General features: G+C 35.5%; 2 protein-coding genes across 2 annotated transcripts; one reads left to right on the forward strand and one right to left on the reverse strand.

Moving 5' to 3' along the window:
- Positions 1-7,173: 7,173 nt before the first annotated feature.
- On the forward strand, positions 7,174-10,629 carry LOC103440744 (brassinosteroid-related acyltransferase 1-like). Its single transcript, XM_008379441.4, has 3 exons — positions 7,174-7,916; positions 8,405-8,914; positions 9,871-10,629. The coding sequence occupies exons 1-3, from the start codon at positions 7,440-7,442 to the stop codon at positions 10,357-10,359; spliced, it is 1,476 nt and encodes a 491-aa protein (XP_008377663.3). The 5' UTR covers positions 7,174-7,439; the 3' UTR covers positions 10,360-10,629.
- Positions 10,630-11,388: 759 nt separating this feature from the next.
- LOC103440743 (two-component response regulator ARR14) lies at positions 11,389-15,316 on the reverse strand. Its single transcript, XM_008379440.4, has 7 exons — positions 14,816-15,316; positions 14,145-14,297; positions 13,610-14,008; positions 13,296-13,372; positions 12,532-13,215; positions 12,009-12,431; positions 11,389-11,654 (listed from the first exon to the last, which is right to left on the reverse strand). Exons 1-7 carry the CDS (start codon positions 14,943-14,945, stop codon positions 11,643-11,645), a joined length of 1,878 nt encoding a protein of 625 aa, XP_008377662.3. The 5' UTR covers positions 14,946-15,316; the 3' UTR covers positions 11,389-11,642.
- Between the last annotated feature and the right edge of the window lie 1,137 nt (positions 15,317-16,453).

The following is a 16,453-nucleotide window of genomic DNA, read 5'->3' on the forward strand; positions in this document are numbered from 1 at the left end:
AACACAAAACAAAACGTGAACCCCAAACACTAAACAAGAGCCCAACCCAAGAAAAGAGCCCAAACACAGAAAAACAAAAACCCTAGAAGACTAGCTTCCACCCCCGTCGCCGAAGAACCTGCCGCTGACCACCATCCAACATCCCATGCCAGAGATCTCACCAAACACTGCCCCAAAGAAGAAAGCTCCAGCTTCCTCCACCAAGCACATCCGGGCCGACCCAATCTCGAGTCTTGAACTTTTTCGGGTCCGGGCAGGCCCAACTAACTTGTTTTTGTTTGTTTTTAAGTTTTTAATATTGGTCTGTTTTAAGTCTCCCTTGAAATCTTCCAGTTCACTAGATGTTCCTTTCGGATGGGGAAATGATTCACTTCATTTCTCTCTTTGCACTTTCTCTCTTTGCTACATGATCGAATAAATCACGAGTCATTGACATGTTAGTCATGTAGAAGAACCTAGCGGGGCTAAGGATGCGGCTACGGGGCATTTTAGCGGGGACGGTTACAGGATGGCACATGTCTTTGTGCATGGAAACCTTTTGATCCGACCAAGTTGCTTTAGAGATTGTGCATTTCTGAAGCAACTTGGTCGGTTATTGGTTTGATGGAGTGCAAGGATGGAGCTGTATATGGCATATTTTGTGTGTGTGTGTGTACTTTTGCATTCCAATTCCCAAGTTCTAATTAAACTACAAATGAAAAAATAGATTGCATTTCAATTCCAACGTCAGTTCTAATTAAACTATAAAAAAAATGGTCTAATGGAAAAAAGACAAGGTGTATCCGCTAGTTTACATACTTGTGACATTAGCACTAACTCTTCCAGTTACTACTGCCACCGTTGAAAAAGCATTGTCGGCCATGAAATTTCTGAATCAATTGAGAAATCTAATGGAAGATCAATGGATGAATGATAACATGATTATTTTTATAGAGAGAGATATTTGATGGTATTGGTAATGATGTTGTCATGCATCGCTTTCAGAACATGAAAACATGTCGAGCAATATTATAAGATGTTGTATGAAAAACTTTATGGATTAAAATATAAGTGTTTTGTGTAGTAAATTCTTGAATTTTTAATTGTACCTTGTTATTTGAGGATGCTCCCATTCTTATAAATTTCTGGCTTCGTCCCTGATGGAGTGGACCAACTGATTTGTAAGAGTGGATGACGATGGGTACCTCATCATAGCTCAAAAGTTCAACTCTCGAGTCGTTGTCGAAACAGAAAACCCAAGCCTCTCTATCATCACCAACACCAATAACTACAATATTCCCTTTTTTTTTTTTTTTTTTTATAATTTTTTATGAACCATCCTAAATGATGTTATCCTCCCAACTAATGCTACAAATTTAATACGAATTAGTGTGAAAAATGCGCTGAATTTTGTGCTTGTGCCAGCAAATAGGATAATATATATATATATATATATATATATATATATATATATATATATATATTACCCTGTTTTTGTCAACTTAAGGAGTACATTTTAAATCCAACAGGAAAAAAAAGAATATAGATTTTATGCATAATTCCATAAATTATTCTTCAAGTAGACACAACTCAACCTCCACCCAATTTCATTATTTTTTGGACTAATATTAGATAATTAACGAGTACTTGACTTTTAACCACCACGGAGTGGCTCACGGGTTGGGGGGCTCGTATTGCACACGGCCAGCCTTGGGTTCGACTTATGGCGCTATGTAAATCACACGATGGTGATCAGGAATAGCGTAAAATGCCTCTATGAATCTTCCCGGCCTCTTGAAGGGTGGACTACTGTGGCTCTGCCACCAATTGGTCGCTTTTATAAAATAAAAAATAGAAAAACGAGTATTTGACTTTCATGAATCATGAAAGCGTAGGATGATTATATAGCTAGGTCATCAGAAACCCCATTTGTACCATACTCACTAAACCAGGTTGGCCAAGTTTAAGTGTAATTAATTAAGCATGTTCGTGCCTTCAAATTAGTAGATAGTAACATGAGAATATATTTAATCGTTGTTTAAAAGTTGACTAACCATTTTCTTAATTTCTTTTGAGTAGCTTGAAAGGTTCGCCATTGATATTTATATGAACCAAAGAGTCATCGTTATATCCTAATAATGAATCAATAATTAATTATGTAACAGAATATTTAGACGGCACAGAACAAAAGTTTTGGTTCTTCTAAACTTGGAAGACGTAAACAAAAGAATGATATGAGAATATAATTCATTGCAGAAAACCAACTGGATATCCGTGCATGAAGCCATGAACATGTTTTCTGCAAATTTATTAGCGTTTTCTTTGGCTCGTAGATTGTCATTATTTGTTTCTAAATTGTAGGGCTTCTCTTCTCAGAGTAGAGAAATCTCTTGAAAAAAAAATGGCGTGTGCCGCCGCTGAGTGCGGCTAGTAATAGGATTAACATGTGTCAACTCTTAAATGTATGACAGAAAAGAAAGGAAGAAGAACGAAGAGAGAGGTTGATGAAGAAGAAAGTAATCTATGTGTATTGATCGCTATCCTCACTATTAATACAAGGATAATTACCTTTCTTACGCTATGGCCAATATAATAAATCCTATCCAAACTAATGATGACATGACAATCTTATCATAATCCAATCCTATCATTACTAGACAAGTTTATCACATATGACATGGCAATATAGGTCAACATTCCCTCTCAATCTCAACTAGGGTAACCGAGTTTGAGATTGCAACAATGTCGAACAAGGGTAGGACTATGGAGTCCTTTAGTTAACACATCAACAGTCTGTTCATCAATAGGCAAGTAATTAACATGAAGATCCCCTAATTTATGAACCCTCTCTCAGGCAAAGTAATAATTTGTATCAAGGTGTAATCCTCGAATGATAAACTAGATTGACACTTAATGCAATGGCTGACACGTTATCACAATAAATGGTGGGAGGAGTAAACAACACAACACCCAAATCCTTCAAAAGCAACCTAATCCAAGCAACATTAGCAGCAGTATATGCTAAAGCTTTATAATCTACCTCAGTCGAGATTCTAGAAATTGAAACCTGTTTCTTGGTTGTCATAATATAAAAATTGTTTCCTAGATACACCACATAACATGTGACTGACTTCCTAGTATTCAAATCAGCAGCCCAATTAGAGTCAAAGAAAGCAATCAGATGAACTGGTGTATCTTGGATATGAGGAATAAGTCACTCCACAAATTGCAGTGCCTTGAAGATATCTCAAAATCCTCTTAACACAAGCAAAATGCACATCAATTGTATTTTTCATAAATTGACACACAGAGTTAACAACAAATGCTATATCTGGTCTTATGAATGTCAAATATTGAAGAGATCCAACCAAACTCCTGTACAGAGTAGGACCTGTCAATGGTGTGCCTTCATTAACCAAAGTTGATTATGAGGCTTGCATGGAGTAGATGCAGGTTTACAAGACTCTATTCCAACTTTATGTATTAAATCCTTCGCATATTTTGACAAATTAACAAAAATATCCCCATTGTCTTATGCTGAATTTGCAAACCCAGAAAGTAAGTAAGTTTGTCCATGTCTTTTAAATCAAACACTGCAGCTAAATCATGAGGAAAAAAAGGAATAGATTTCAAATATGCATAATTCCATAAATTATTCTTCAAGTAGAGACATAATTCAACCTCTACCGTGATTTAATTATTTTTTTGGACTACTGTAATAATTAAATAATTAACGAATACTTGACTTTCACGAATCAAGAAAGCGTAGGATCATTATATAGGTCATCAGAAACCCATTTGTACAAATATTCAATTACTAAACCAGGTTGGCCAAGTTTAAGTATAATTAAGTAATTAAGCATATGTTCATGCCTTAACCATTTTCTGAATTTCTTTTAAGTAGCTTGAAGGGTTCGCCATTCATTTTCTTCAATTGTTTTGAGCATATTTATATGAAGTTATAAACCAAAGAGCCATTGTAATCTATATCTATCTTTCTATATATATAAATAAAGGGAGCACACCAAAATGGTGAAGCTTTCGATATCCTAAAATACTAATTTCTTCAATTGTTTCGATATTCTAAAAATGACTAATAAATAAAAAATAAATGTAAAAAAGGTAAATTGCCACAAGCAAAAGCTTGTGACAAGAAGTTAGTATCCTATTAATCAATAATTAATATGTAACAGATTATTTAGACAGCAAAACAAAAGTTTTGGTTCTTCTAAACTTGGAAGACTTACACAAAAGAATGATATGAGAATATAATTGCAGAAAACCAATTGGATAACCGTTCACGAAGCCATGAACATGACTTCTGCATATTTATTAATTTATTAGGGTTTCTTTAGGGCTTCTCTACTCTCTTCTTAGAGAAGAGAAATCTCATGAAAAAATGGCGTATGCCTCCGCCGAGTGCGGCTAGTTACAGGATTAACATGTGTAAACAATTATTAATTCAAAATAAATACGTTTTTATGTTATTTTCTGAAAAATTATTAGATCCGGGAATGAAAAGACAGGCACATGCAGCAGCTGAATTTGTACAAGAATTATTGTAGCTGATGGTAACACATATTTATATATTAATTAATACGGTGTCGTGAAGTCGTGATGTCGAACTTTGCGTGTCTCTTACCTGCAGAGATGATCGAAAACAGTATTGCCGTCAATAATTTGAGTGAAACTCATCAGGTATATATAAACAGGATTATTCATCATTGCATGTTACTGTTAGCATAGACATGCATGTACATGTAGGTAATTCAGTGGAATTAATTTATAAAAAAAGATAAAGATGTAGGAGCATGCACTAGCTAGAGTTTACTAGCAGTGGTAGATCAAAAGAAAGAATACATTTTTGCTTTAGGGCTTTATAATTAGATTAATAGCTCTATTTATATTCTGCGGTAGCATGTAGGTATAGGTTATATATACCAAAGAAAAAAGAATGATTGACAAGAAACGGGATGTTAAAATAACAATTCCAAATGAATCATGTGATGTTACGTGAGAAATTTAAAATACATGACATGTATTATTAGTCTGGGATGTCACGGTAACGTATCAGATGTGTAAGTAAGTCTTTTTTGAAAGATTGATTGAGAATACATACTTGGCTTTGCAATGTTGCTAAGCAATATAACGAATCATAACAAAGGAGTAAATAAGAGGCTATAAATATAAAGTGAAGAAAAGTTGAAGCGAAAGAAAGAGCCCCGAAAATAAGGCAAGGTGCTGGGAAAGGTTGATACATGGAAGAGACAAAGGGTGGGCTTTAAAACCACGCTTGCTTTGCTATCAAGAGCCACTTGCCAACCCTCCTCCCTCCCTCCCTCCCTCTCTCTCTCTCTCTCTCTCTCTCTCTCTCTCTCTCTCTCTCTCTCTCTCAAACAACCACATCAAATTGATGACAACCTGTTATTATATTTCTCACTCCAAATTCCAATCGATAGGTCCACCTTTACAAGAGATTTTTTAGTGTGCTAAGAATACGATCCAGTACAATAAGTGTTGTATTCACTTGATGTACTGAATCATGTTTCCAACATACTGAAAATTTTCTCCACCTTTCCGACTAAACAAAACAAAAACTCAAAGTTTCTATGCAGCTTTTTAGTTCTTTCCCTTATATATTCGAGGTGGTCGTTTTTTCTCTACAATTTCTTATGGTTATATATATGCGCATTATACAAGGAATAGATTCTAACGCATTCCTTTTCTTTTCGTGTAAATCTTTAAATCGAATGAAACAAAAGAAAATTTAAAAATAAAAATAAACATTGATCGTGCCATTTCCCAACTAACTAAAAGGACAGAGTTTACGAATTGTCAGGTTATGGAAGATGATGTCTGAAATAACGTCCTAACTAACTTGGAACGATCGATCAAATAAATATGGGATGATTTATGAGAAGGGACAATACTAAACTCACGTTTCTAAAGTTTTCATTTGAAAAGTTTAGGAATTGAATTGACACGCATCAACTTGATAACAAGTTAGTTAAACCAGAATTATTGTAATCAGGGGAATACGTCAAGCAGGAGGAGCATCTAATTAAGAGTATGCTACATTAGCAATATGAGCACATTATTTTTGTTTTCTTTAGACTATGCATCTATTCATCTCATGAGTTATTATTGGAGAAATTCTAATGAGACGGTCAATTGAAGACTTGTGGTCATCCAAGGAAAACTGTAGATGTGGATGACAAACTATAATCATGATATTGGATTCATCCATGGAAAACACCAAACCATGAGTGGTGAAAACACTGACAAAGGAGTGGATAATTCACTTACAACAAATCATTAGCAAAAAGTCATTTTGTTTGTATTTCACACCATTTTCTTTTAATATGTGGGGAGAGCTCATTTACAAACTACACCACCAATTCACATCATCTCCATGGAGAGTAAGAAGCTATGTCAAGGCTAGAGAGAAGAGAGAAAAATAGTGAGAGTTATATTTGTACTCTTATTATTTTAGATAATGAAAGAAATTATAGTCACTGTCCCGAGAACGTATACACACTTACCAAACCTCATAAATATTATGTCATATTTACTTTACATATCACTACACATATATAGTCTATATTTCACAACATACACCTATTTCTTCAATTATTCTCAATTTTTCCATTTTCACCTCATTAATTAGAAAATGATCGAAATGGTCCTACCTATTAGACGTATGAGGTCCAACCTATGGAAAGATGATGGACCAAGTACATAGACAGGTAGTCCCCCGGGGGTTATTGTCTGTCTCTCTCCCTCCAAGGTGCGAGACAGATCGATCATACATGGTCAATTAATTTTCACCTATTAATTCAGTCTTTACTTTCATAGATGATAAAGTACACAGTACCATGCAAAAACTTTACTATTCAAATGACGCGACCATGTGCTTCCAGTCCAGACTTAATTTGAGGAATGAGGATCCTTTCTGGATTCTTTTTGTGAGAATTCCAAGGATTATTCAATCATATTCGTTCATCATACATCGTGTGGTTAGAAATTATTGTAAATTTTGTTATTTAAAATTGAATATAAACAGCACCTGACAAAAACTGACCACATAATGTACGATGAACGAATATAATTGGAGGATCTGGAGATCCTCATCTGGAGAGGATCCTCATTCTAATTTGAGAGCTTCTCAACTTCTAACGTTTGACAAATTAGTTAGAGTAGCTAGTATCTTTGTTCGTCTGCATTTAAGTTTAAGGTTTTTCTTTCGTCCTTAGATGAATTTAGTGTAGAATATTATTTTTTTTAATAATAAAAAAAATTATGAGTGCAACCTCTGCATTTTTTTTTTGGTTCAAAGTAACCTCTACATTTTGATGTCTATATATTTACCATCTCCTTGCCTCTTCTCTCTCTCACATTTGTGAAGGCCAGCTAAGATTGAAAACCCTTGCTAGGTAGAAACAAAATTTCGTACAATATCCATGGGCACAGAACATGACATTGATGATTACTTAACCCTAGTTTCAATCACCAAAACCGTGTCTGTACTCCCAAAAGTTTTGCACCCACCAAAACTTCTCACCCTCTCAAACTTGGACAGGCAGAGTCCAATCCATATGTACTTGGTTTTCTTTTACAATTCTACCTCTGTTGCTCATCACAAAATCAACAATTTGTCGCTTGATGGTGCTGATGATTCGGTTTTCAGAAGCTTGAAGTGTGGATTGGAAGAGACGCTATCGGTGTGGTACCCAGCTGCGGGGAGGTTGAGCTGTGATCACGGAAACAAGCTCAACTTATGGTGCAACAACAAAGGTGCTGTTCTAGTCGAGGCGGAGACGCCGGTTGAGATGTCGGAGCTTGGAGACCTATCACAGTGCAATGAATTTTTTGAGAAATTGGTTCACAAGCCTGTGTTTGATGAAGACTTCTCAGAGATGCCCTTGGTTGTTGCTCAGGTAATTTATATACTGATCATCGAATTTATATTATTTCGATATATTTCCTAATTAAAAGATACAAATCATGTATATATAATATGTTTAAATTAAAACACCAATTCCATCTACCTTTTTATCTATTATACTTCTATATATTCGATTGTTTTTGGATTAATTTATATAATCTTCATTAGGGTTTGTTGGAGTTACATATATATATACATATATATATACATATATATATATATATATATATATAATTTCCATATGTAAGTTAACTTCCGTATCTGAAATTCGTATGCGCTTGATTTAAAACTGAACCTAGTTTTGTTGGGAGTTTTTATTTGCACTTCAAAAATGTCAGCTTGCACGCCTCATGTGTAAAAATATAGAGATGACATTTTTAGAGTGACAACTACTCTTGTCCATGAAATTTGAACTGAAGACCGCCTCTGGCGAATTGAACTAAGTGGGCTTGAAATTTCTGTAATGGTTTGGTACTGTAGGTGACCAAGTTTGGTTGTGGAGGCTACTCAATAGGTATTGGTATTAGCCACTCGTTGTTCGACGGACCGGCGGCGTATGAATTTATGAGTGCATGGGCTTCTAATTCTACCATAACTATGAAACAACACAAAGTTTTGGAGATTCCTAAGTTACCAGTGCACGACAGAGGAACACTATTGATGGACAAGTTTGATGAAACTCCAAAAGGGATTAGTACAGAGTTACTGCCAAACCGAAACGACGATGGTTCTGCCGTGGTGACAAGGGCTGCAGCCGTGGATCATTTATACCAATTGATCATGCAAGCAGCAGCATCTAATGACCGCATGATCAATTTCCTCAAAAATGGGTCTAATATTTGGAATCAAATTATTGATAGTAATTATGTCCATAAGACCTTTCATCTGAGTGGTGCACTGATTGAGAGTTTGAAGAAAGAAGTTTGTGGTGATGAAATGAGCAGCTTTTCATGTTCATCCTTTGAAGTTGCGGCTGCTCACCTCTGGAAGGTAAATTTCTCAATTAATTGGCGCTCTTGGAGAAAGATAGCAAAATCAAACAAAAGGAAAAACACTAGCTTCCTTAAACTTTCATAAATTAGGCTATTTTTTCTTTTTTCTTTTTTCTTTTTTGAGTAATTTTAAGGGTAATATTAGGGGGACATCTATTTAAAGCATATTTTGTATATCATATGATGTGGTTGTTGATAATTAGATAATTATTATTACTTAAATGTTGATTAACTTACTGAATTCCTATTAGTTGCACATCTCAAGATTTTAAAATGTGGTTTAAAATGTTAGTCTATCTAGCATTACTAATAGTAATTAGATTTCTCCACACTTCTCAAATCGGAGATGAATTTTCATAAAATTTTGGTATTGGTTAAATTTTTCTTAATGATAAAATGGCTATAAAAACAATTTTTTAGAATATTAAACTGTGATAAACATCTTGAACTTGGATGTCTACGCATATAACATACATTTAGACACATGTATAGCTTACTTTAAAACAAACCAGAAACAAAATTGTTCAAGTTTCTATGAAGATTGGAAGCTATTGAATTGACTAGGGTCCACTTGTATAGACCAACTTGGAACCTTTTCTTTTCAAAGTTTAGAATAAAAAAATGTGGGTGAGACCCAAAGAAATTTTTTACTATGCCGGAATACGGTTACACTAAGTGTTATAATATAATTGGTTACATATTTTTTTTTCAAATTTTTCACCTATTATATTATTATACTTGGTGCAGTGGTCGTGTACACGACACACTGAAAAACCTCTCATGAGACCGGTTGCAGTAATGTATTGTGTCTGTCTACTCACATTCAAGTTTGAATAACTCGTGTAAAATTGATGTGTGTAAGACCAGTTGACAGTAATATATTGTGCTTGTCTTCCCACATGATCAAGTTCGAATGACTAGTGTTATGGTTGATTGATGTCATGAGCACTGCAGACAAAGACCAAAGCCTTTGGAGTGAGGAAGGAAGCAATGGTGTGCCTGCAATTTTCCGTCGACGTAAGGAACAAGGTGGACCCCGCACTTCCCCAAGGCTTCAGTGGCAATGCATTCGTGCTGGCCTCCGTTGCCCTAACGGCGGCACAGGTGGAGGAAGCCACCCACAAAGCCATTATCGAGAAGATAAGAGAAGCCAAGAAGTCTGTCACCAACTCCTACGTGAAGGCATACATGGAGGCAGTTGGTGGGCCACAGACTACTCTGCCTCCTCTCGACGAGCTCACTTTGGTGTCTGACTGGACCAGAATGCCCTTCCACAAAATAGGGTTTTTGAATGAATCAGCAGCATATGCGTCCCCGTTGGCATCTTTGATCCCGCAGGTTGCGTATTTCATGCAAAACCCTAGTGATTGTAAGGGCATTGACATGAGAGTCGGATTGCATCCGCAAAGCGTCAGCACTTTCTCTCGCTTGTTTCATCGTTAACGAGCAGTGAATACGGGCAAATCCGCAACCTCTGTGGCTAAGCTCGGATAGCGAAGGAAGCGAGAGAAATGCTGTTGAGATTAGATTATGTAAGAATTCGAGTTCGATTGTCCAATCAAATGTACCTAACACAAGACAACTTGCTGAAATTATTGTATTTGTTTGGCGTTTACTTTCTCTTTTTGTTGGTAGTGGGGTGTGAGCTTTTGTCTGAAGGTCTTCTGTGGAAAGATAAAATGTTATATTATATAATATGATTATGATTTGCCATATGAGTTGTTCCAAGATAGTGATTTATTCCACGATTTTTTGAAATGGTCGTTTGGTGTGGCACATTACAGCACTAATTAACTCATTAAAATAAGAAAATAAAATTATGGCGAGATGTACTTTTCTTTGGTTACATTGAACAAGTTTACTGTAATTATGGTAATTTGGTCCAATAATGCAACGTCACGCGAGAGAAATTTTATAAAAACATTGTATTATGGAATCGAAACATTAGGATATCAGTAAATTTGTTTCATATAAATTGCTCTCCAAACTATGTGCTTCTATAAAATTACAAGTGTCATTATCTCAAATCTTTCTTCATATAAAAATAAAAGGCTTTTTAACCAAAGTGATCTTGAGATTGACATAACTTCTCGCCTTGATCTTTGAGATTTAAAATCTATAAAAGTGGTCTATGAGATTATCCACCATCAATGATTTTGGTCATTCAATAAAAATCTCCGTTCAATTGAGGTTTTTTATTTTTTATTTTTTGTCAAATTAACCCCTCCCCTTAAATTGATGAATTCTTCAATTTAACGAAGATTTTTCACAAAAAGACCAAAATGGTTGACGGTAAACAAACTCAGAAACTATTTCAATTGATTTTAAATTTCAAAGACCAAAGTGAGGAGTTATGACTATCTCATGAACTATTTTAGCTAAAAACCCTAAAATAAAATAAAAAATGGTAAAATAATTAGAAAGTGTGCCAATTATGCAGAATTAATTAAACTAAAGGGAAGCAAAAGCATGTTTAGTCAAAGAGACATGGTTAACTAGTGCACCATAATACATTGTCGGGGCTTGAACGACACTGCCTCTTCATCATACAAATTAAACAAAGCCCTTATTACTCAGGCAACTAACTAGAGAGATTGGACACTAATTCTTGCTACTCAAATACAAAACTTGAGATCAATGTAGACAAATACGAACACAAATACGTAGAACCGCTATCTCAACGAGTATTCTACACGGGGATTGAACCTTCCTCCCGGTGATTTCGCCTATCTCCTTTCCTGCATCACCAAGTTCATGTTGAGTTTTCAAACAAGTAAGAGGAAAATATGATAATCGTAATGCAACAAATTCTTCAGTTCAATGTAGCGAATAAGCAATGATTTCTAAGTTTTCGGTAATCAATGAACTAGTATTTGTCCATACGATAGAAAGTTAATCGCATGTAGATGAGCAAGAAGCCTTCCTAATAGCTGTAGCCTGTACATATATGCGGCAGGTAAACAATGAGATATAATTTCATTCTGTCTCGTCCACCAGCCGGCCCATGAATTCTTCAGATCGGGCCAGCAGGCGGGGCGGACGGGGTGTTTGTGGATCTGACAGTAAAAGAGGCCGGTAGAAAAGCTCCTTACCTGTTTGATCATTGAGCTCACTAACTCATCCAACGAACCAGCATTGTGGGGGACATAAACCCCCTGTGGCTTTCGTTGGTCCATAAGGTACCCCTGCTGCTTCAACTTCAATGGTGCATCCATAGTTGATATTTCAACACCATCATAGTTCATGAGTAAAGGGTCAAGAAAATTTGGTTGTCCGATCAAATTGAACTCGCTGTTTCTTTGGAAGGCTGAACTTCTGGCGTCCAAATTCTGGTGGGAAGGAGCCACATTATCATTGACAGGCATCAAATTGTTCATTGAGCTACACATGACATCTGACTGGAACGGGGAATCCTGCTTTGGCTCATCCCACCCCAGAAACAGGTCATTGTTAATTGTTGGATCCGAATTATTGCTCATTGTAGATGCCGGGATCTGTGATCCTATTCTTGAATCCTGCAATTGACAGGGGATTGAATTAATAGAAGAAACAATAATCTGAGAGCTCCAAATTTGCGAGGACATTAACAGGCATATCATCCTTCAGGTTACTTACAAGGAGAGTAGGTTGTTTAAAAGAGTCGACCGCTGAGAAAGAATTTGACCGGAACGCAGATGGCTGAGCAGCGGTTGGCCAGTTGTCATTCAACCGTCCATGATCCAGAAATGGGGGTGCCAGTACTGGTTTTAAGGACGGCATTGATACGGAAGACTGCATTACATGATTTCTTCCAACTTCGGAATCCCGAGTATGTCTTAACATTGTGTTGTCTGTAAGACCAAAAGGATCATTTGACCTATTCGTCACTTTTGTATCTGTAAAACCACTGGAATCGGGATAAATTGGTGCGCCATAGGTAGAACCCCTATTATGTTGTTGATCAAGTTCCAAGTGTGGCGGAAGCATATTTCCATTACGGTTTCCAGGAAACATGACTGGCTGATCATTAATGGCGTTGCTTGGATTCTGTGCATGACCCAATTGAAACATTCCGGATGAAGGAAGGCAATGCAGACCCACTCCAGCAGGAGTGTTCAATCTACCAATCATCCCACTAGGCGGGAAGGATCTGTATCCATTGTTATGAAACTGCGCAGGTCCAGTCAATGTATGGTAATTTCCAACTCCATTCATAGAAGCCGTTCGCAAATATGAAGAATCCGAAGTGCCTAAGGCTGCCACCATATTAGCTTGTTGGTTTGCCACACAGCTGATTCTTTTCAGGTAGAGCCTATATTTCTGCAACGAAAAATAATAATAAGCTTCGTAGAATAGAAGATAAAGATTGTAGGGAACTAAGGATATATCAGAATTTATACCTGGAGATGGCTTGCAACATTTTCTCTTGTAAGCTTTTCAACATTCATCAAATCTAGAATCTTTTTCGGTACAGCCTCTGCATACAAAACAAAAATTTAAATGAAACAATTAGTATCTAACGGTTTCGTGTGAGAAACAAAAGTTAGGAAAAAGAAAAAAATATGACAGATTCCAGATACATTTTTTTTTTAGGTCGAATCAAGTATTCACTATTAGGAGTCTCAAAGCTAGGCTATAAGTTCTGAATTCATATTAAGGTTTCAAAGGTACGGGGATATTTTCAAATAGCCTTGAACAAGGATGAAGAACATACTGTCAATGCCCAACTGATTCACAGCGGCCACAAACTTGCGATGCAGCTCCACAGACCAAACAACACGAGGTTTTTTCTGGGTTGAAGGATCGTCATTTTCATATTCATCCTCATCATGATCCTCATCCTCGCCATCATTCTGATCCTTACGTTTCTTATTGAGCTTTGCATTCTGATCTGAATTTCCTGTGCCTACTGACCCCACTCCTCCTTCGCCACATCCAGCAGACTTGTCTTGATTGCCAGAGTTCTGGTCCTTTGAATCAACCTTCTTTCTCCTTATCACGTGTTGCCAGATGTTCTTCAGCTGCTCAATTCGAACGGGTTTTAGGAGGTAATCGCAGGCTCCATGGGTGATTCCCTTCATCACAAGCTTGTGATCCCCATTTACAGACAACACTAAGAACATGTTTACATTCATAATTAGTAGTGAATCCTAACTTAAAAACAAAAGCTGCAGATCTAAGATACTTCAAAATTTCAGAATCTAAACGCAACAAATATATGAGATTTGCGCAGTGCAAGTTGGCTTTACTTATAACAGGGAGATCCATCTCAAGCCCGACAAGCTCAAGCAGCTTGAATCCATCCATGTCTGGCATATGCACGTCACTGATAACCAGATCAAACTTATCCTTGTTCTCTCTCAACAACTTCAATGCAGTGAATGCGTGACTCGTCGTCGTAACTGCAAAATCCATCAAATGATACTATAAACACACCAATTTTCTACAGGAAGAAAGTCAAACCTTCAGATGCTAAGGTAGACCAACCAAAATATACCAATCTATCATAATCCAACCAAACCTAACAAAAACTATGACTGTATCTATAGACAATGAAACAGAGAATTCAAATTCAACCTAATTGATTTGGGAATCCATTTGCTCTTCAATATCTAAGCGATAATCTCATTTCTAACTTCAAGCAACAATACATTATTTTTTTCCTCCTAATTTTAGAAACGAGAATCAACATTTTAGACGCAAATTATTATTACAAGAAATCACAGAATTAGAGAGAAAAATATAAAATTGACTGACAAAATCTAGTCAGCAGATATATATCTAAGAACACAATTGAAATTTAGTAACAAAAATTACAAAATCTAAATAAAAACACCATTTTATCCCAGTAAAGAAAATAGCTTGATAACAAAGCAAAAATAAATCAGAAGATTCATGATGGAAAACCCAATCGACAAACCATGATATTGGCATCGACGGAGCAAAGCCTCTAAGAGCTTGAGGCAAATGAGATCATCGTCCACGGCAAGCACACGCATCCCAATGGGAAACTGGTCTCTGGGTTCGTCGAGTACCCGCTCAACGGTCATGTTTTCAAGCAGAGAACTTCACAAAAACCCCAAGCAACAAAATTTGGAGGAGAGAGAAAAGTTTGAATCTTGGAGCCTTTTACTACTGGTTTTGAGAAACCCAGCAAAACCCAGAACTTAAAAAACCACAAAGATGCAGAGAAAATGATTTGATGAGATGAGTGATTTAAGAGAGAGAGAGAGAGAGAGAGAGAGAGAGAGAGAGAGTGAGAGAAACGGAATCTGAAGTTATCTGTATGGACTGAGAAATTAGAGTCCTCTCCTCTGTTGGCTTTCCTGAAATGGACCCTGTTTTTCCTGGTTTTTGGGTTCAGCAGAATCTCAGTATTTGATATCAGAATTTAATTTTGATTTGAGTTTTTTTTTTCTTTTCCTTCTATTGATATTAGTGTGTTTTGACTTTTTTTTAGAAGGAATTAGAGTTTTTGTCTACGAGAAAATAATAACAAATTAGAAATTTTCCAAAAATGGAACATAAGAATTCGCATTTAAGCACATATGGAAAAAAGAGAGAACCTTATCCTACCAAGTTGGTTCTTTTTATTTGCAATTGAAAGATTTAACTGCAGATTCTGAAATGATTTAAGAGAGCTTTAACGAAAAACTTCCGATACTGTTCACTTTAACGAAAAATCATAATTTTACACTAAAAAGTCAATTCGGGTACTATTCACTTTAACCTTTATTTTGTCCTTATCATTAAAACTCAAAGTTTTCAAACCTTTTTCATTAGTTTTCCTATGATTTAATCGCTTCACATTGGGTAAAATCTTTTTTTAATTTTATTCTTGATAAAAATCTTATTTAAATTTTTTCCTTTTTGATATTTTATTTTGTCAAAATTTCCTAGTTAGGTCATTTTAATGGATAAATTAGAATTAGATGCATCATTTTAGATTTTTCTAAATTAAACATATGTTACTTTTCAACTTTTGATTAAAGTGTTTTTACTTTTAATTAAACTTTATATTTGAGGTATATTCTTAATTTAAGTATTTTATAAATTCTTTTAAATCCATTTCTATGTAAAAAAAATGCACTCAATAATATTCATTAATTTATTGCTATTTTTATGGAATCTCATCCATTCCTCAATTTAAGGATTCAATTATATCTACTGGGGTTCAAGATTAATTGGATGAAATATAGTTTTTCCAATTTCCAACTCAACATTTTATATAGATTATAAAAAAACAAGAGTCGTTTATAATTAAAATTGAGATGTAGACTAGACCGCCTAATTTCATGCAACTGAAAATAAATTTGATTTTTTTAACAACTACTTATGGTAGAAACGTGAACTAAGAGTTTTCGCATTTTTATTTTTATTTAAAATGAGTCCTTATTCCAATAATTAATTATTAAGAGTTGACAAAATATTTTTTAGTGCAATGTTTTAATGTGAAAAGTTATCTTTTTTTTTTGGGTTACACAACTTACACATAATGTATCATAAGTTTTGTACGTACCAAAATAAGAATAATACAATGTACCAATAACTTGGTACG

The sequence above is a fragment of the Malus domestica genome, chromosome 08 (genome assembly GCF_042453785.1).
Source record: "Malus domestica chromosome 08, GDT2T_hap1".
Taxonomy (NCBI): Eukaryota; Viridiplantae; Streptophyta; class Magnoliopsida; order Rosales; family Rosaceae; genus Malus; species Malus domestica.